Here is an 18456-nt window from a genome sequence, read left to right as displayed (position 1 = left end):
TAAATATATCTAAGTGTTGTAGGGAGCCCAAGGCAAAATGGGGGAGTCCAGTCAGTGGGGATTTTGGGGGAGCTCTGATTTTGGCTGTTTGCCACCATGAACCAAGTGTGGAAGTGCAGGATCAGCCCCTCCTGGAGGGCTGCCAGGCCCTGGCAGGGTTTGGGCTGGGATTTCAATGAGCCAAAGCAGCTCAGGTTTCCTGGCCCCTGCTGCAAATGGGCTTGGCTGGAGAGAGGATGGTTGGTGGGGATGGAGGGGACCCCCAAACCTCACATCTCAGGGGGGCTGGGATGGGGGTGCCTGGAGGAGGGTGATTCCCATGGCTCCTGTGCCCCCCCAGGCTTCTCACTCCTGCCTGGGCTGTGTCTCAGAGCTGTGAACATGCAACAGGTCATGGTTTCCTCTGAGAGCCTTGGAGCAGAAATATCCCCCCTGAGCCCCCTGTGTGTGTTCCCTCAGTGCTCAGTGATGTTCCAGCCAGGACCTGGATGACTCTCCATGCAAACCCCAATGTCCTCATGCCCAGGGACACTCGGCTTGTGGCACTGCTGTGACTTCCCTTCTTCTCTTTATTAATTACCATCGGGATTTAAATTAAAGCTCATCACCAGCTGGGAGCAAATGAACCCCTGCATCGCGTTTTAGAGGTTCCATCTGCCAGGGAGGAGAGGGGACCCAGGGGGCTGGCTCCCTTCAGCAGGGCTGGGGGGCAGCTGGAGGTCACTCTGGGGGTGGCACAGGTGGGACATGGGGGGGCTGGTGACACCTGGCGAGCCCCTGCGCTCTGCTGGAACACCCCACCCCAAACACCCGCTCCTGGAAACCAGGGACTGTGGCGAGGGAAGGGCTTATTGAAATTATTAATGGGCTTTGTTTTTAAACACGGGCTGGGAGCAGCCTCCGCAGCAGAAGGGATTGTTCCCGAGCGCCAGCCCTCGGCGGGCCGGCCGTGTGTGCGCCGAGCCCGCCGCGCTTGGCTGCCAGAGAAAGACGTGATTGTTGTCATCGTGCCTCCGTCCCAGCCCTCCCAGCCCTCCCAGCCCTCCGCCCCCCGCGCTCCCACCGCCCTCGGCTCCCAGGAACAAAACCCCCGCGCTCGGCCCAGGCTCGCTCGTGGCGGAGCAGAAAGGAGGAGGAGGAGGAGGAGGGAGACAGCCAGAGAGAAACTTGTCTTGGGGATTAATAAGAGGCAGGAGGAGGGAGAGGTGCACACAGGTAAGCTGTGGGCAGGTGTTTTCCCCCAGGCTCTTCTCACCTTGCCTGAGCCTCCGACCCAGGACGCTGCGCTGGTCCACGATGCTCCTGCCCTCTCCAGCCTCCCTTACATCCAAAGCAGCATCTGTTCTTCCCCTTTTTTCTCTCTCCTCTGGTTGATTTTTCTGTTCTGAACACTTGGAGTCTTTGTTCTTTCCCCTTGCTCTGGTTGTCGGAGTTTTTCTCGGTGTGGGGCAGGTTGGGGTGGAGGAGGGGACTGGGGGCTGCAGAGTCGCAGGGGGGTCCCTGCGTGACAGAGTTGCAGTTCCCCCCAGGGCTTTCTGAGAGGAGTGAGGACCCCTTTGTGTGGCCCCCACACCGCCCTGTGCTCTCACACACTCACAACCCCAGGCACGTTTCACTCTGGCTCTGCAGCCAGACAGGGGCTGTTTGGGGGCTGCACAGCCAGACTGGGAGCGCTGGGGGGGCTGCACAGCCAGAACTGGGGGCTCGGGGATTGCTGCACAGCCCGAGCCATGCCAAGAACTGTTCCACGCCTTGGGAAGCAGGAGGGAAAACATGCAAGGAGTGGGGGGAGGCTGAGAGGGGAACGGACACCTCCGGAGCCAGGACTGCCACCAGGAGCCTCCGGGAGCGTCAGGTCACCTTGTCCTTCCCTGTGCCCGAGCTGAGGAGGCAGCCGGGGCTTGGAGGGCTGCGGAGTCCTGCTCCCATGGCAGGGGGGTGTGCGTTCCCCTCTCCCCGTGCCGCAGTGGGGACCAGGGAGCTTCCCTGCCCTGCGGAGGGGACCAGCATCGCGCTGCTTCTACTGGGAGGTGGGAACGAGCAGCCCAGCAGCGCCAGGGCCACTTCCAACAAGCTGGTTTTCTGCCCAAAATGTGGGGGGTAAAGCCCTTCTTTCCTGCCTGGATCACACAGAGCATTCCCAGGGCATGTAATCCCACTTTTCGTGCCTCAGCCATGGAGATCGGAGCCGGCTCAGCTCCAGGCAGGCGGAGAGGTGCAGCCCCCTCCCCGCACCCGCCACGGGGGTCTCTTTGTCTCTGCTGCGGCAGGAGCTGATGGGAGGAAGCAACAGGGCAGTGATGTTCGCTGAAGCCCTGGGGAAAGGGTTTTATTGCTTCAAAGAGATTCATCCCAAACCTGCCTGTTTGAGAGGTTCAGAAAAAGCATCTACAAAGCAAGACATGGAAATTCAACCCTTTGGCACTGAAGGCAAAGCATGAGGGCTTGGAAACTTTCCTGGGATCCTGCGATCCCGGCCCTGCCTTATGTGGTGCTCAGACGGCATCCCAGAGCTGCCTCCAGGGACAGCACGAAGGATGGAATGCTGGGTGTCCCTGCTCTCTGCGGAAGGAGGGGGGACAGGCTGAGGTTTTCCACCTGGGAAGAGATAAAAGTGCAGCCGTGGGAGGTTTCCTCTGCCCTGGAAGAGGCTGGAGGGGAGGGCTGAGGTGTCGGAGCAGTTTCCCACCCTGCGGGGAAGCGGCGCGGGGTGAGGAGGCTGTTGAGGCGGGTGGGGAAGCAGGGCGTGTGTGGGGTCCGGGCTGCCGGCGCTTTGGCAGCATCTTCTGCCATGATTTGCTTTTGTCTGTGTCCAGCCAGTTCCACTGTGTGTGGCAGAGGGATGTGAGGGCAGGCTGTGCCGGGAGCAGCGCTGGGAAGGGTCGGGACATGCCGGGAGGGAGGAGGAGGAGAGCGAGGAACTGCTGACACAGGGAAGGCAGCGGAAAGGTGTTCTCTGCCAGGGCTGCCTTCCCACGGACCCTGCAGTGGGAGGAGGTGGCTGCAGGGAGCAGAGGACGCGATGAGTCTTTCGCAACCAGTCTGGTGACTGTGGTACAGTGAGGAAACGCTCCTGGCACGCAGGAGCCCCGCATTATTGTCCCCATGTCCTGCCGTCCTTGGCTGGAGGGCGGCAAAAACCGCTGGAGAGCCCAGGAGCGTGTCCGAGGCGCTCCCTGGCAGGGTCTCCTGGGACACCCATCCCTGCAGGACGCAGCACCATCCCTGCAGGAGGAATGCGGCAGGACCGAGTCCCCGCGGCTGCCCCGGCTCCGAACGGGCTGCCTGTGGCTCCGCTGCTCCCTGGGAAAGGGCTGGGAAAGGGCGAGAACAGCGGGGTTGTTGCACCAGCGCTGTGCTTCCCAGGGGACCCTGGGGACGCCTGGGTGACAGCCCGCCTGCCCTCCCCTCTAGGACAGCCTTTTCCGTCATTCCCAGCGCTCTGGAGCTGCTGCATAAAGAGCTCCCTGTTTGGTTCCAGCTGATCAGACCCAGATTCTTGCAGAGACACGAATGGGCTGTGGCAGTTGGACACGAGGAAAGCCAAGGAGGGAGGTTTTCTGGATCTTTTTGGTTATTTTTAGCTTGCTCTCCTTGTTCTGCTCCAACATGCAAGTTCCCAAGCTGGGTGGGGGCAATTTCTCCACTAGGGCTGATGGAAACTGGAGGTCCCAGCAGGGAAGGTGTGAAGGAACTAACAATGGACTGGAAAGGACCCCTGTTCCAGCAATCCAGGCTCTCCCCTCCTGTCCCAAAGTTAGAGCTCCCTTTATCCCTCCCAGCCCCTCTGCAGGAGGGGGTCTGGGACAGCTGCTGCTCCCTGCATGTCTCACTGCTGCAAGAGGAGGGCAGGAGGCACCCAAAGGAGAGCTCTGGGATTTCTGCCCGTGTCCAATCCCCCCATGCCCTTTACACAGCTCCTTCCTGCCCTGGGGGGTGGTTTCTGCCTGCCCTTGGCACTGGTCCCCAGCCTGGCAGGGAGCACTGCTGGGACCTGTGGGTTACTGGGAGGCAGCAAAGGTAAACTATTTGGAAAGCAAACACCAGAAACACCAGTGGCATTTGGGGCTGGAATTTCCAGCTGTTGCACCGAATTTTTGTCAATTGTAATGGGATGACTGAGGGAGCAGCTGCCTCTTTCTGGGAAAAACCCTGGGTTGGGATCAGTTGGGTGCCTTGGTCTTGCACCCAGGCCAAGTTGGGCAGCACAGTCTGTGGCTCAGGAGGTGTCAGGACTGGTTTTGTCCATGAATTGAGCCTTTTCTCCACGCCAGGCAGTTGGTTTCCTGAATACATTCATTGCTTCATGATTTAACTTTATTCCAGTTGCACGGATTCCTTGTGGATAGCTGGGATCTGAGCTGTCCTGTCCATTGGGAACGATGACAAAGGTCAAGTGGAGAGGTTTGCAGAGCTGGGGCTGTGCTGGGGCTCTGGCCATGCCCTCATCAGCCACTGCTCCTGCAGAATCAGGGTGTGGGATTTGGAAATTTGGCTTCCTGCATTCACGCCAGTAAATTCAGCTGGGTGGAGAACAGACTTCCAACTGTGCTGGTTCCAGGGAGAGCTGGCTTTGAACCTTGCAGGGTGTTGGAGGCAATTGTGAAGCTTGTGGTGGCCTCGGGCTTGTTGCTTGCCCGTTGTTCTGGGGGCAGGGCTGTCAGCTGGTTTCCTGCACACTGCCTGGAAGGGGGTCCTGCTTTGCCCAGGCAGGCTGGGGAGGGGTGGGCAGAGCTGTGGCTTTGCAGAGAGAGGCTGGTGGGGACCAGCAGAGAAGGATGGTGACAGTGCTGGCTCTGCCCAGTGCCTTGGGTGGAGGGGCTGTGACAGTCCCCATGGGGATGTGGCAGCAGATAAAAGGGTCTGCATCTGCCTCCTGACACTCCCTTCTGTGCTGACAAATGCCACAGGATGCTGTCACTCTCCAGCCTGGATTTCTGGCACTGTGACTGTTCCTGCTCTGTGCTGAGCCCTAAACATCTGCACTGTTAAATCCTTCTGTGGAGGGGATGGTGCAGGCTCAGCCAGCTCCTGACATCAGCTCTCCCCTGTCCCCCACCCTCCCTGGGACATTGCTGGGTGGCCTGGGCTGAGCATCACTCACGAGTGGAGGGAGCCCAGCACCTCTCTCACAGTGTGTCCCAGCTGGCACAGGGTGTCCCAGCTGGAATGTCACATCCCAGCTGCCTCTTCACCTCTGCAATTGGCCACACACAGAGCTCAGCCCTCGCCACTCTCCTGGGCATTGTGGGTGTCACAATCCAGGTCTGAGTTTTGCACCAGACCCAAAATCCCACGGACTGGTCTGGGACAAGATGGGCAGAGTGTGCAGGGTTGGCTGTGGCTGGAGGAGGAGCAGAATGCTGAAGGAATGGGGAAGGAACTCCCTGTACAGCAGATCCCTGTCATGAACTGACCCGTTCTCTGCAGCCGGATGCTGAATTTGGGCTCTTTGAGACAGAAGCACATCCATCCCTAACAGGGACCCACTGCAGCTCTGCTGGGCTGAGGGTCTGGCAGCATTTGGCTGCCCCCCTGATCCTCCCTCCCCCCAGCGAGATGCCAGAGCCCTGATTGGAACCAGCCGGCATGGGAGGCGCGTGGGGTTAAACAGAGCCAGATGGGAGCCGAGCAGGCAGCGAGGAAAGGAACTGGCTGGGCCTGGAGGGGGGTGAGAACAGGATCTTTTCTTGGAGAAAGTCAATTACTTGGAGCCCCAGGAATGCGTGGGATTGCTTCAAAGGGAGCCTGGCTGGCAAAGGCAGCCCTGAGAGCAGTGGCACATCCAGGGACAGTTCTGGGTGGGATGTAGACCCCAAGGGGGAAGCTGAAAGCAAAAGGTGGTTGGTGTGGCCCCAACCCTGACCCTGGTCCCTGTGGCCACATGGCAGTGAGTTCAAATCTGCTGTGTCACATGGGAAAGCTGGAAGAGCCTGATTTCACTCCAAAATCAGCATCACCAGTTCCAGCATCACCAGAGGCTTCTCCCATCCCAGCAGCACTGGCTGCCACAGCAGACACCCTGTTTCCACATTTTCCTTTGGCTTTCCTGATCTTCCTCTCTCTCATCTCACTCCATTCTCTCTCTCACCCGGCCTCTGCTGAGCTCCTCCATCTGCCCCACTGTGCATCCAGCTTGGCTCTGATCCTGCTGGGGTGACAAGTCCTGCTGGGAAGAGCCTGGTGAGCACCTCCAGGAATGTGCCCAGAAGGCTTGGCCTGCTCCAGCTGGTCCTGGGAGTCAGAGCATCTGCATGGGGCTTTCTGGGGAGCTCATCTGCAATGAGCTGGATCCCTCCATCCTCCAAGGCATCAGCTGGAGAGCTCCCAACAAGTCTGGCAAGGATGATCACTACTGTTCCAGGCAGCAGCAGGGAGAGCAGAGATGGGACAGGCAGCCTTCACGGGCTTGATAACGACCCAGAGAAGAGGGAGGGCTGACGAGGTGTCGGGCTGTTGTCCAGAGGAAACTCTCTGGCTTAGGGCATGCAGAGACCTCGCCTGGTGCCTCCTCATCTCCCACTTGTACTATAACCATCCCTTCAGTGGGGCTGGAGTTGATGGATGGATTATTTGGGCAGCACGGGGAGCTGTAGAGCCAAACACCTTCAGTGTTGCCCATGTGTAAACTTGCAAATGCCCTTTTTGTCACTCAGCCTTGAGCAGGGGCTGTGCTGCCTCCCAGCCTGGTCCCTCAGCACAGGGCCATCCATCTCTGCTGCCCTGCTAACTGCTGCTGGCCTCCCGACACCCTTCTGCAGCCAATTTCCTACTGAATCATTGATTTGCTGGCTTAAGTGCAAAATTAAGCTTAATCCATCAAGACTCTGAAGGGGCAATCCATCCTTCGGGGAGAGGGGATGGTGATGTCCGCCCAGGGTGGGGGGCCAGGCTCTGTGGGGTGGTGCTGGGAGTGGCATGTGAAAAAACCAAAGAAACCAAATAAAACAATCCAGCATCCCCCATGGCATAAAGACTGAGCCAGAGAGAGGGACCTCCCTGACTCATGCTCTGGAGAGGGTTGGATTTGAAGATGACTTCCAAAGGGAAGGAAGGAAGGAAGGAAGGAAGGAAGGAAGGAAGGAAGGAAGGAAGGAAGGAAGGAAGGAAGGAAGGAAGGAAGGAAGGAAGGAAGGAAGGAAGGAAGGAAGGAAGGAAGGAAGGAAGGAAGGAAGGAAGGAAGGAAGGAAGGAAGGAAGGAAGGAAGGAAGGAAGGAAGGAAGGAAGGAAGGAAGGAAGGAAGGAAGGAAGGAAGGAAGGAAGGAAGGAAGGAAGGAAGGAAGGAAGGAAGGAAGGAAGGAAAACAACAAGTTACTGGCAGGGATTTGGGGTAAATTCCCACCTGTCAGTGGTGGGGTGATGACCAGTACCTAAACTGGGCACTTTTTAACCCACCTCCTGTTGCCTCTCTCAGGGAAACACGTGGACCATGAAGGTGGCCCTCAGGTTGCTTCTGCCACTGGTTCTTGTGCTGGTCTCGGAGGTGAGCGGGCAGCGGAGGAAACCTCCCCGGAAACCCACCCGCCCGCCCCTGCCCTTCGTGGAGCCTGTGGAGCCCACCGAGCTGCCCCCACCGCTGCCCCCAGGGCCCCCCTCCATCTTCCCTGACTGCCCCCGGGAATGCTACTGCCCCCCGGACTTCCCCTCCGCCCTGTACTGTGACAGCCGCAACCTGCGCAAGGTGCCCGTCATCCCGCCCCGCATCCACTACCTCTACCTGCAGAACAACTTCATCGACGACCTCCCGGAGGAGTCCTTCAGGAACGCCACGGGGCTCAAATGGGTCAACCTCGACAACAATCGCATCCGCAAGGTGGACAGGCGGGTCCTGGAGAAGCTGGAAAACCTCATCTTCCTCTACATGGAGAAGAACCAGCTCAAGGAGGTGCCCGCCTTCCTGCCACCCAACCTGGAGCAGCTGCGGCTGAGCAGGAACCAGATCTCCAAGATCCCTGCCGGGGTCTTCAACAAGCTGGAGAATCTGGTGCTCTTGGATCTGCACCACAACAAGCTAAGCGATGGGGTCTTCAACAAAAACACCTTCAAGGGACTCAAGAACCTCATGCAACTCAACCTTGCCCACAACATCCTGAGGAAGATGCCCCCTGGGGTGCCCAGTGCCATCCACCAGCTCTTCCTGGACAGGAACAACATTGAGGACATCCCCAGTGACTACTTCAAGGAGTTTCCCAACCTGGCGTTCATCCGGCTCAACTACAACCAGATCTCTGACAAAGGGCTCCCCAAGAACTCCTTCAACCTCACCAACTTGCTGGTGTTGCACCTGGCCCACAACAAGCTCACCAACGTCCCATTCATCAGTCCCAAGCTGGAGCACCTCTACCTGAACAACAACTCCATTGAAAGTGAGTTCCACTGGCTGGTCAAGGTGTTGGTGAGGTCTGGGGGGGAGGAGATGGGCTTGAGGAGGACGGGAAGTGTTTCATTGTAAAGGTCATTTTCACCCAGTGGGATGTGAACCCTTTGAAGGGGGATGTAGAGGTGAGAAGAGCTGGGAGCTCCAGGGTGAACAAGGAGCTGAGGGGGATGGATCTGCATGAGGGGGAGGATGGAGTGAGGATCTGGGTGATAGGTGAGGAGCAGAGCTAAATTCTCCCTCATGCTGCAGGGCTTTCCTTGTTCATTTTCATGGGCAGCTCTTTGGAGCCACCTGCCATCAAAACAGCTCCTTCCCCAGCAGGGCACCGAAATCGGGGTATTTTCAAAGGAGAGTCTGTGCACGTATTTTAGGAGCAGATGCCAAACACACAGTCAAGATGGTTAGAAAAAGCCCAGCTCAGCTCCTGAGCCTTGCCTGGCAGGGAAGGGACAGGAGAACAAGGCTGAGCTGGAGCTGCCTTGGCAGAGCAGCCGGAGCCTTTCACACCGTTCCAGGCACAGCCCTGCAGTTCCACGGGAGAGGTGCTGGCCTGGGAAATGTGTAAACAGAGTGAGCACAGATGGGAAGGCAAACCCATTGCATTCCCATTCAGCCTCCCAGTGCCTAAAGGTGCTCCAAAAGAGCTGGAGAGGGACTTTAGATAAGGGCCTGGAGTGACAGGACAAGGGGGAACGGCTTCCCAATGCAGGGGCAGGGCTAGGTTGAATATTGGGAAGAAATTGTTCCCTGTGAGGGTGGAGAGGCCCTGGCACGGGGGGCCCAGAGAAGCTGTGGCTGCCCCACCTCAGGAAATGTTCAAAGTCAGGTTGGATGGGGGCTTGGAGGAACCTGGTCTAGTGGAAGATGTCCAGTGACAGAGGGTGGCACTGGGTGATGTTTAAGGTCCCTTCCAACCCAAACCATTCCATGATTCCTGGCCTCCCCTGACGTTTCTGCTATTAGGGGTGCTGTCTGAAAGCAAGGGCAGGATGCTCTGATAAGTGTCTGGTTCAAATGCTGGATAATCTGCATTTTTCTCAAACACACCGAAATGGAGCTGTGGGGACCTTGGGGTGACAGTGGTGAGTTCTGCTGGCCTCACACACCCCAGTACCCAGGTTCTGGTGCAACTTTCCATGGAGAGGTGCCCTTGCACACCATGTCCCAGCTTTTCCTCGCCTATTTTACCCACTCTTTATAAGGTTTCTGTCCCTGGAGCTGGGGGATGACATAAGAATCCCTGGGTTTATTTTCCGTACTGCAGGCCCTGGGGTGGGGAGGAACACGTGGAGCTCCAGAAGCGAGAAACGAGCTGGGTACTGATGTTATCTCCAGCAGAGCAGGGCTGGAGCAGCTTTCCTTGATGTTTTTTTGGAAGTTCAGGGCTGGCTCGACAGGTTTCATGTGCCAAACGATCCCTTTTCTCTCTCAAATGACACTGCATCCCTTGCCACGCTTCGGATGAACGTGACCTACTTCGTTTCTGATCAAAAGCAAGATTTTCCTGCACCATCTTTGGGAAAAGGCTGAGGATTCTCCCCCTTGGTAGCAAAGCAGCCCCGTTTTGGGGTTCAATACACAGGCAGGGAGGGGGGGTCTCAAGGGAGGGGCTTCTCCCTTCCCTCTAACCCGCCTCCTGCTGTTCCTCTCCTCCCTGCAGAGATCAACGGGACGCAGATCTGCCCCACCTCGCTGATGTCCATCCAGGATTTCTCCCCGTCCAACCTGGATGGTGTTCCCCGGCTCCGGTACCTGCGGCTGGACGGGAACCTGCTGAAACCCCCCATTCCCTTGGACCTGATGATGTGTTTCCGCCTCCTGCAGTCCGTGGTTTTCTAGCCCAGCCCTGCCCCTCCCAGGACTTGGCTTTGCACAGAGACTTGACCCCTCTCGGCGTTTGACACGTGGGACCCCTTTGCCTCCCCTGCCCCTGCTCACGCCCTGTCTCCCTTCCTGTCCTTTCCCCCTTCCCTGCCCTGCAGTGGCTGTGGGTGGCCTGTGCATCCTTGGGGACCACTATCTGCAGGACAGCACCATGTCCCTGCAGCCACCCCAGGGTGCAGCATCAGCTCAGGGTGGCAGCCACGCTCACCCCAGCACCCTGGAGCTGGGCTCTGCTGTGCCCTGTGTGGGTCACACCTTCCCCTCAGCCACCACCACACACCCTGCTTTGGCCCAGCCCCTTCCCAGCTTCCATCCCTCATGGACTGATGCAGCTCCCCCAGCAGTGCCACAGCCCAGCCCCGCATCCTGCATCCTTCCCTCCCGATCCGGGGGATCGAGGGCTCAGTGCCTCGGCCACTCCCCACTGCAGGCAGCACCCAACACCCACAGGCCCCCGATGCCAGCGCTCTCCCCTGGGCAGGACCCCTGGAACAGTCCCAGCTGCTTTCCAGCAGTGCCAGCAGGACACTTGTCCTTGTTTTTGGCCCCTGGGGCCAGATGCTGATGTGGGTGTAAACCCAGGCTGGGCTGGGCTGTGGGGTCTTGGCTCTTCTCTCACACCCCTCCTAAATCCCACCTGCTGGAAGTTTTGCTCCCAGTCACCCTCTGAAACCAAGCACATATGAGTGGTTTTGTCTTTTTTATTAGAAAAAAAGGAAAGAAAAGGGAAGAATTACTCTTTGGAAAAGCTATTTTTATCCCTATTCTCCCTGTCCTCACATGTATTGCTTCCCTCTTTGATAGCTGTACCTGCATATATAGGGTGTCCGGGTTTAGGGGGGATTATTCTCTTCTTTTCTTCCTGATTCTCAGGATTTGGATTTAAGGCTGAGCATTAGAGGGGAAAAAAATCCAACTGCATTGAGCGTTAAAGCAATAAACCAAAGAACCCTCCTGTGTGTTCAGCCACCAAAACTGACCCTTCCCTGAGGTGGGCACGGACGGGCACCGTGTCCTGCTCCCTGGGAATGGGGCAGGGATGCTCCCCACAGCCTCCCTGAGATGCTCCCCCTTTCTGTTAATTAAAACCCTGTGCTAATTGAGGCTTGTTTTCTCAAGGTAAAAGCCTCTTCTCCAAATCTTCCTGCAGTTGGCTTTGTTGGGTTCGACAGGTTTGAGCCTTAAACCCGGAGCCCCTATGTATATATTTATATATAATGTGTATATAGACTGGTAGACTGTACAGATATATCTAGAGACATATGTACCTCTCGACTGATTTCAACTTAATGGTATTTTCACTCCTACTCTCTGCAGCAGTGAAAATAAAATGATTCACGAGGGACCCAGAGCCGCAGTTGGATCTTCCTCTCTCTGATCCATCCTCGTCTTCCTCAGGTGTGGGAGCTGCTGCTTCATTCAGGACCAGATTTCCTCTATTGGGGCCAATTCCCAACAGTCAGAGCCTTTGAGACTGCTGGGGGTTGGTGGGCTCGGGGGGGGGGGGGGGTCTGTGGTGTGCACTCCTTAAACCAGTGGTGGTTTAGATTAGAATTTGGGAAGGAATCCTTCCCTGTGAGGGTGGGCAGGCCCTGGCACAGCTGCCCAGAGAAACTGAGGCTGCCCCAGCCCTGGACGTGTCCAAGGCCAGGCTGGACAGGGGTTAGAGCAAACCTGGGCTGGTGGAAGGTGTGTCTGCCCATGGCAGGGGATGGAATGGGATGATCCTCCTTAAGGTCTCTCCCAACCCAACCCAGTGTGTGGTTCCATGGGTTGGACTCACAGGTGTCAAAGCAGCCATCACACCTGCAGCGTGGTGGTGGGCAGGTTCATGGACCATGTGCCTGCCTGAACAAGCATCCCTGCTAATTAAGAGAGCCTGATCTTGGCTGCAGCTCCCAGGGCTGTGGCTGCTGGTGGGTGTTCCTTTCCCTGCAAAGCGCTGGGAGAAGGCGATGGCTGTGAGTGCTGTGTCAGGGTGGGTGTGTGAACTCTGCCTGACCTGCCCCATGTCACCAGGGAAGCCCTACAAACACCCCCAGGGCGAGTTTCCCAGCATGGAGAAGCTTCAGGGTGTGTACAAAGTGGGGAGGCATCTCTGCCCCCCCAGCCACGAGCTGGGATCCAGCGCAGGGCTCCGGCTGCGCGGGGCGCGTGTGTTTCCACACGAGCAGAGTGGGCGTAGGCAGCGACTTCTCCTTCTGCCCATCGCCTCAGCTTCAGCAAACCCCCTCTCGCTGCTGCTCTCCCCACGTGGATCCCGAGCCAGCAGGGAGGACGGGCCGTGGGCGCGGTGTGAGCGCGGGGGCTGCTCACGGGAGGGTGCAGGGAGAGTGTGAGAGTGAGTGTGAGAGTGAGTGTGTGAGTGAGTGTGTGAGTGAGTGTGTGAGTGAGAGTGTGTGTGTGTGTGTGTGTGTCTCTGTGTGTTCTGTGTGTGTTCTCTTGTGTGTGTGTGTGCAGAGCAGGCACAGGCAGCCTCCTCCCCTCAAAATCGCTGTATTTTGTAACCAGGATGTGAATCACCAACCCCCAGGTGTGTATTCACTCCTCAGGTAAGTCAGCCCTGTCTCCTGGGGCAGCTGAGCACCCAAAACCTGGGGGCTCATTTCTTCTCCCTGCAAACAGTCGCCGGGCCTGTCAGCGAGGGAAGCCCCCACTGTGTGTTGTGGGAAAGCTGGAATCCCCTTCATTAGTGGGGCTGAGAGGGGCACCCAAGGGGGCTCCTCAGCGTGGTGAGTGCAGATCATCTTCCCGGTGCTGGGAGGGGCTGGATTCGGTGAGAGGCAGTTTGGAGCAGGGGGAGTTCTGCTCAAGTCGAGCTCCCTTGTAGCTGGTGACCCCCAGACCATTTGGGGGTGCCAGAGCAGGGACCTGCGCTGCTGGGAGGGTTTGCACTGTCCCATCCTTGCAGGTCTTTGCTGTGGCTGCTGAGGGGCCACTGAGGACAAGGAAAGAATGGGGACAAGGACAGGACTCCAGCAGCTTCTCCAGGGCAGCAAAACAGCTGCCCCGGGAGACCCATTTCCCTGGGGACCCCTCTGCTGTGGGGACCCCGCTGGCCTGGGGACCCTGGGCCAGCCCAGGCTGGGGCTTTGCAGCAGTGCCCCCCGAGCTGCCACATCGCCTCCATCACAGTGCCCACCGAGCCGCCTAATGAGGGGCTTAACCAAGATTAGAGGCTGCTCCGTGCTGAGCGGGGCTGGGGCTGCCCCGGTGGGGGGCACGCCGTGGGTTGGGGGCTGCGGGTGCGTGGCCAGAGCTCGTGCCCACTGGTGGGGGCTGCGGGGGTGTCCCTGCCCGCCTGGCGGGCACTGGCAGATGGGTGAGCTGCGGTGGGTGGGTGGGTGGGTGGGTGGGTGAGATCTGCCTGTGGAGACAAGAACATTTTCGCGGCGGTGGGTGGCTGTGTGTGCACGAGGCTTGCCCAGCGCTGTGAGGAGCTGCCGTGCCCACCCTGCCCAGCCCGGGGTGGCCGAGCCCCACAGGGCACATCCCTGGTGATGACACCCCCCCTCAGAGGATGGAGCAGGGCTGTGGACCCCGAGCTGAGCCCTCCGTGGGAGTATCAGGGAGTTCCCCTTGCCCACGTGGGTGCACACAGTGGGGACGGGGGGTGTCTCCCATCCTACCCCAGTGAGAGGAGCAGCACCGATGGACACAGCAGGACAGGGAGCTCAGCACATTTCCCCTCCCATCCACCCCACCCGTCCCCCACAGCCCTCGCCCCCAGTCTGGCCTTTTGGACGACAGCCACTACTGGGGCTGGCTCGCCCCTGGAGACAATATAAGTTCCCAGCGGGGGCTTTCGGGCTTGATTGGCCGCATCCTGCCTCTGCCCTCGGCGGCCATGCCAGGCCCCTCCGTGCAGCCCCCTCCTCCTCTCCATGCATTAAAAGCCCGACAGCCCTTCCCCAGGCGGTGCAGCAGCCCGTGCAGCGGAGCGGGAGGGCACGGGGGGTACGTCCATGCCACCTTCTTTGGCTCCTCCAGCGCCGAGCAGAGCCCCCCGGGCTGGGGTGAGCTGGGGGGCAGGGAGGGTTGGGGGCTGGCAATGTGCACTGCTAAAGGTTTGATCTGGGGGACACCGGCAGGAATTAGGGAGCAGCACCCTCAACTCAGAGTGCAAAAACTCTGGGCTGGGTCGTCACTTTTGCTTTTGGTTTGGGAGAAACAAGTGGGATGTGAGGAGTGCCGGGACCCTCCGGCTGCCCCCGGGGCGAGCAGCCTGGTGGGAGGGAGCGCCTTTGGGAATGGGCTCTGGCGGGTTTGGATGTGGAGCTGTCAGGATTGTGGGGTCCTGTGCAGGCAGCCCCTGTGCTCAGGGTGCAGTCACAGGCACCCTGCGGCCTCTGGTGCCCCAGGATGCTGGAGGCTCACAAGAAGCATCCTGGGATTTAGTCCTGGGTGTGGGAGCAGGGGGAGTGAAGGGGAGAGCAGCAGTTCCAGGTTCCTGGGGCCATTTCTGCCCAGCTGCTGGTTTGTTGGGCCAGTGACCAACTTCAGTCATCACCCCAAGGAACCAGAGTGGACCCCGACCCCCTCGTCACCTCCCGACCTCCCCCAGTGCCGTGGGGCTGGGAAAGTCGGGAAAGTCGGGAAAGTCGGGAAGCACAAGCAGCCCCGCATGGCCATGGGGCCTCTCCTGCACAGCCGAGCGTGAAATGGGCTGAAAAGAAAAGGGCCACGTAACGTCCCCGGGCCGGGGGCTGCCCGTCCCCCACGGCTGCAGAGCGGGGCTGGCTCCAGCCACATCCCAGCTCTGCATCCCATCCCACTCTGCTTTCACTGCCACCATTCCAGGACACCTGAGTCCCTCCCGAGCTGGCAGAGCCCTGTGTCCCCCAGGACCGCAGTGACCCTGGTTGGGTGCAGGATGTGGACCCTGGCCTGGCTGGGCATGGCCAGCCTGTGCCTGGGGGCAGCTTGGGCTGTCCCAGCCAAGGAGAGGAGGAAGGCTGAGAAGCCAAAAGCTGCTGTGGCACTCTATGAAAACCTGGATCTGGACAACTATGACCTGACATTGGACAACTACGGTGAAATCCTTGACCTGAGCAACTACGAGGAGCTCTATGACTATGGTGACCTTGCTCCAAAGGTGAGGGGGTGCAGGGAGCATCTGGTGTGTTGGGCAGCCCTTCCCTGGGTGAATCCAAGGGTTGGACGGGGCACAGCTGGAGAACCAGCCTCTTGTACAAGCCTACAAGCCCTGGCAGCTTTCCTGACTCTCTTGCTGGTGGTAGGAAAGGCTTTACCTGACCTAAGCCTCTGCCAGAACCTGATTGAAGCATCACAACAGGACCCTGGACTTGAGGCTTCCTGCATTTCCCTGGGCAAGGAGGGAGGGGGGATTGTTGGAGAGCTGGAGAGCTCTTCAGAGAGGGGCTGTCTTCTCAGTATGACCTACCCAGACCCCTCACCCCTTGCCCACCCTGGAGGGGAACAGGAGGATTTGCTCAGCCTCTCACCCTCACACCCAGGCTGTGTTTGCAGATCGAGGTTGGCACTCTGGCTCCTCGCCCCAAGGACCCCAAAACTCTCCCAAACCTGGATGCCACAGCTGAAACCCTGAAACTGCAGCCTCCAACCACTGCTGGTCCCATCCACCCAGCTCCCTTCCCTGTGCAGGGTGAGTGTGGAGCTCTGGGTTTGGTTCCTGTGGGATGCAGCCACGTGTCCCAGGGGTGGCAGGGCTGGGGCTCTGGAGGATAAGGAGCGAATTCTTGTGCCACCAGCAGGCAGCAGCAGCTATTGGCTCTGCCAGGCCAGCGAGGAGATGAGGTGTTGGGGGTGAACCTTCTCACACAGCAGGCAGAAGGGCTGCAGAGAGACAATTCTGGGAAACAAGAGCTCCAGCAAAGCAGCAACATTTTAATGAGCAGAGGCATTGCGACAGTCGGACAGAGTAGCAATTAGATTAGTGACAATTAAAATCCTGTAGCGAGGGATAAATATCTTTATTCATTTTCTGTCACTCAGGACTGGGACAAATTAAGTAGGAGGCAAAGGGAAATTGTTGCCTTGCTGCTTTGAACTCCCCCACTAATGGATGCAGAGTCTTGTGGGAGACTTGGATGGATGTGGGGGAAAGGGAGCACGTGGAGGGGGGACAGGACTTTACCCCTCCTGCCACCCCTGCCCTGTGTGTTGAGACCCTCAGGCAGCTGAGACAGATGTTTTGCTCTATGCAAAACTCTTTTTCTCTTGTTCTGTTTCCTTCAGTGGCCAAATCCTTCAGGGAGTTGACCCTGAGCAGCTCATTTATTAGCAGCTCTTTTGGCTGGGAGAGTCTGGCCCTGGCTGTGGTGCCAGGGCTGGTTCCCTGGTGAAGGTGTTGGGGCTGTGAGAGCTCTGCGTGATAAGGACCTCGTGTACCCACAGCATGGGCAGGGTGGGCACGTCCCCCCGCCTCGCTTCGTGCTTTGGGGGGGTCGGGGAGCTGTGCCATGCCAAGGGTACCTCTGCCCCCCCAGGGCTGCCCAGCTGCCTGCTCTGCCTGTGCATCGGCACCTCCGTGTACTGCGATGATGCCGACCTGGAGCACATCCCGGCGCTGCCCCCGGACACCACGTACCTGTACGCGCGGTTCAACCGCATCGGCGCCGTGCGCGCCGGGGACTTCACGGGGCTGAGTACGCCGGGGCCGAGGGGCCGGGGCAGGGCTGGGCTCTGAGCGGGGCAAGGGGCAATAAACCCCCCTGCCTTCGCCCCTCTCCATCTCCTCCCTCCACTCCCACCAGAGAAGCTGAAGCGAATAGATCTGAGCAGCAATTCCATCTCGTGGGCGGATGTGGACGCGTTCCGGCTGCTGCCGAGCCTGCAGGAGCTCATCGTGCCCGAGAACAGGCTGACGGCGCTGCCCGAGCTGCCCCGCAGCATCGTGCGCCTCGATGCCCGACTCAACAGGATCCCCAGCGCCGGCCTCCGGCCCGAGGCTTTCCGGGTGTGCTGGGGCTGCGGCCCCGGGGGTGATCCAGGCTGGGTTAGCCCAGCCCTGCCATGCCAAGGGCTAACAGGGAGGGTGCAGAGGGCTGGAGTGGGGTTTGGAGTGGGGAGGTTCATCTCTCCCCTCTTCCCACAGGACCTGAAGCAGCTGCAGTTCCTCCATCTGTCCGATAACCAGCTGGACTTTATCCCGGCGCCGCTGCCCGAGAGCCTGCGCTCCCTGCACCTCCAGGTGAGATGGACCTCAGCCCAGGCTTGTCTGCACCTGAGCCTGCCAGAGCCCACCTCTTCCTCCTCCCCCCCCAGCCCTTTGACTCTGATTTGGCCCTTTCCCACCTCATCCAGAACAACAACATCCAGACGATGCACGAGGACACGTTCTGTGACAGCCAGGACCACAGCCAGGTCCGCAGGGCGCTGGAGGACATTCGCCTGGATGGCAACCCCATCAACCTCAGCCTCTTCCCCGACGCCTATTTCTGCCTGCCCCGCCTGCCCACGGGCCGCTTCTCCTGAGCCCCAGTTCTGGGGGGCACGGGGGAACATTCCCAGAGCACTGTCCCCCCAGCCAGGGCCCTCGGCCCCTGCTGCCCGTGGAAAAGGCTGATGTGCTTCACCCTGGTGTGAGCTGAGCCTCTGTGTAGGGCCGAGCTCAGTCCTGGGGCAAATGGAGCATGCATAATAAAATGATAATAAAATGAAGACTTTTAAATGCATTCAATGTCTTGTTCTTGAGAGTGAGAGCAACGGGAAGCCCTTGCCCAGCCCCAGCCCAGCAGCTGTTTTGGGAACGGTGCTGGTTTGCAAAGATGGGACATCCCTGTGTCCCGTTTCTTCCTGAGTTCCCTCCCAGGGCCTTGGGAAGATCCCTTTGGGTCTGCTTTTGGGGTTTCCTGGATAGGGATTAGGAACTGTATTGCTGCAGAGAGGCAGGTTTGACCCGTCCCCAGGTCCATCTGGTGGGTCTGTGCAGTTCCAGAGGGTGTTGCACATCCAGGTTTGAGCTGTGGCCGCACCTGGACTGTCCCTGGGTGCTCCCAAAGAGGATTTAACAGGAAAACCCAGCAAAGGGCAACTGGAATCCTCCATCACCTCATCCCAGACCCACTGCAATCCCATGGGACTGGGAGCTGTCCTGGCACTAAGTGGGATCTCCAGGACAAGCTCTGCCAGGAGGGAAAGTGTCCCTGGGTTTGGGACTGCAGAGAAACCTGGAGCAGCACCAGAGCCCCCAGTCAAACAGCCCCAGG

The 18456-nt window shown here is 58.9% G+C and overlaps 2 protein-coding genes across 4 annotated transcripts; both read left to right on the top strand.

Moving 5' to 3' along the window:
• Positions 1 to 1076: 1076 nt before the first annotated feature.
• Positions 1077 to 11615, top strand: PRELP (proline and arginine rich end leucine rich repeat protein). The gene is made up of 3 exons (XM_071578909.1): positions 1077 to 1215; positions 7415 to 8366; positions 10041 to 11615. The coding sequence occupies exons 2-3, from the start codon at positions 7430 to 7432 to the stop codon at positions 10217 to 10219; spliced, it is 1116 nt and encodes a 371-aa protein (XP_071435010.1). The 5' UTR covers positions 1077 to 1215; positions 7415 to 7429; the 3' UTR covers positions 10220 to 11615.
• A 1127-nt stretch (positions 11616 to 12742) lies between these two features.
• Positions 12743 to 17899, top strand: OPTC (opticin). Of its 3 annotated transcripts, none has more exons than XM_071578649.1 (7): positions 12743 to 12816; positions 15065 to 15359; positions 15755 to 15890; positions 16735 to 16893; positions 17002 to 17204; positions 17343 to 17438; positions 17552 to 17899. In XM_071578649.1, exons 2-7 carry the CDS (start codon positions 15138 to 15140, stop codon positions 17720 to 17722), a joined length of 987 nt encoding a protein of 328 aa, XP_071434750.1. In that variant the 5' UTR covers positions 12743 to 12816; positions 15065 to 15137; the 3' UTR covers positions 17723 to 17899. The 3 variants fall into 3 exon arrangements, with proteins under 3 accessions (XP_071434750.1, XP_071434752.1, XP_071434753.1); XM_071578651.1 differs by lacking the exon at positions 12743 to 12816 and adding an exon at positions 12831 to 12996 and having other exon boundaries at positions 15110 to 15359; XM_071578652.1 differs by lacking the exon at positions 12743 to 12816 and adding an exon at positions 12893 to 12996.
• The last annotated feature ends 557 nt before the right edge of the window (positions 17900 to 18456 follow it).

The sequence above is a fragment of the Pithys albifrons genome, chromosome 28 (genome assembly GCF_047495875.1).
Source record: "Pithys albifrons albifrons isolate INPA30051 chromosome 28, PitAlb_v1, whole genome shotgun sequence".
NCBI classification, from domain to species: Eukaryota; Metazoa; Chordata; class Aves; order Passeriformes; family Thamnophilidae; genus Pithys; species Pithys albifrons.
The sequence above is the reverse complement of the archived record's forward strand: the minus strand, read 5'-3'. Positions and strand labels throughout refer to the sequence as shown.

Coding starts and splice junctions, on each gene's coding strand:
- PRELP (XM_071578909.1), top strand. CDS start 7,430: ATGAAGGTGGCCCTCAGGTTGCTTCTGCCACTGGTTCTTGTGCTGGTC. Junction 8,367..10,040: donor GAACAACAACTCCATTGAAA/GTGAGTTCCACT, acceptor TCCTCCCTGCAG/AGATCAACGGGACGCAGATC.
- OPTC (XM_071578649.1), top strand. CDS start 15,138: ATGTGGACCCTGGCCTGGCTGGGCATGGCCAGCCTGTGCCTGGGGGCA. Junction 15,360..15,754: donor ATGGTGACCTTGCTCCAAAG/GTGAGGGGGTGC, acceptor CTGTGTTTGCAG/ATCGAGGTTGGCACTCTGGC. Junction 17,205..17,342: donor TCCGGCCCGAGGCTTTCCGG/GTGTGCTGGGGC, acceptor CTCTTCCCACAG/GACCTGAAGCAGCTGCAGTT.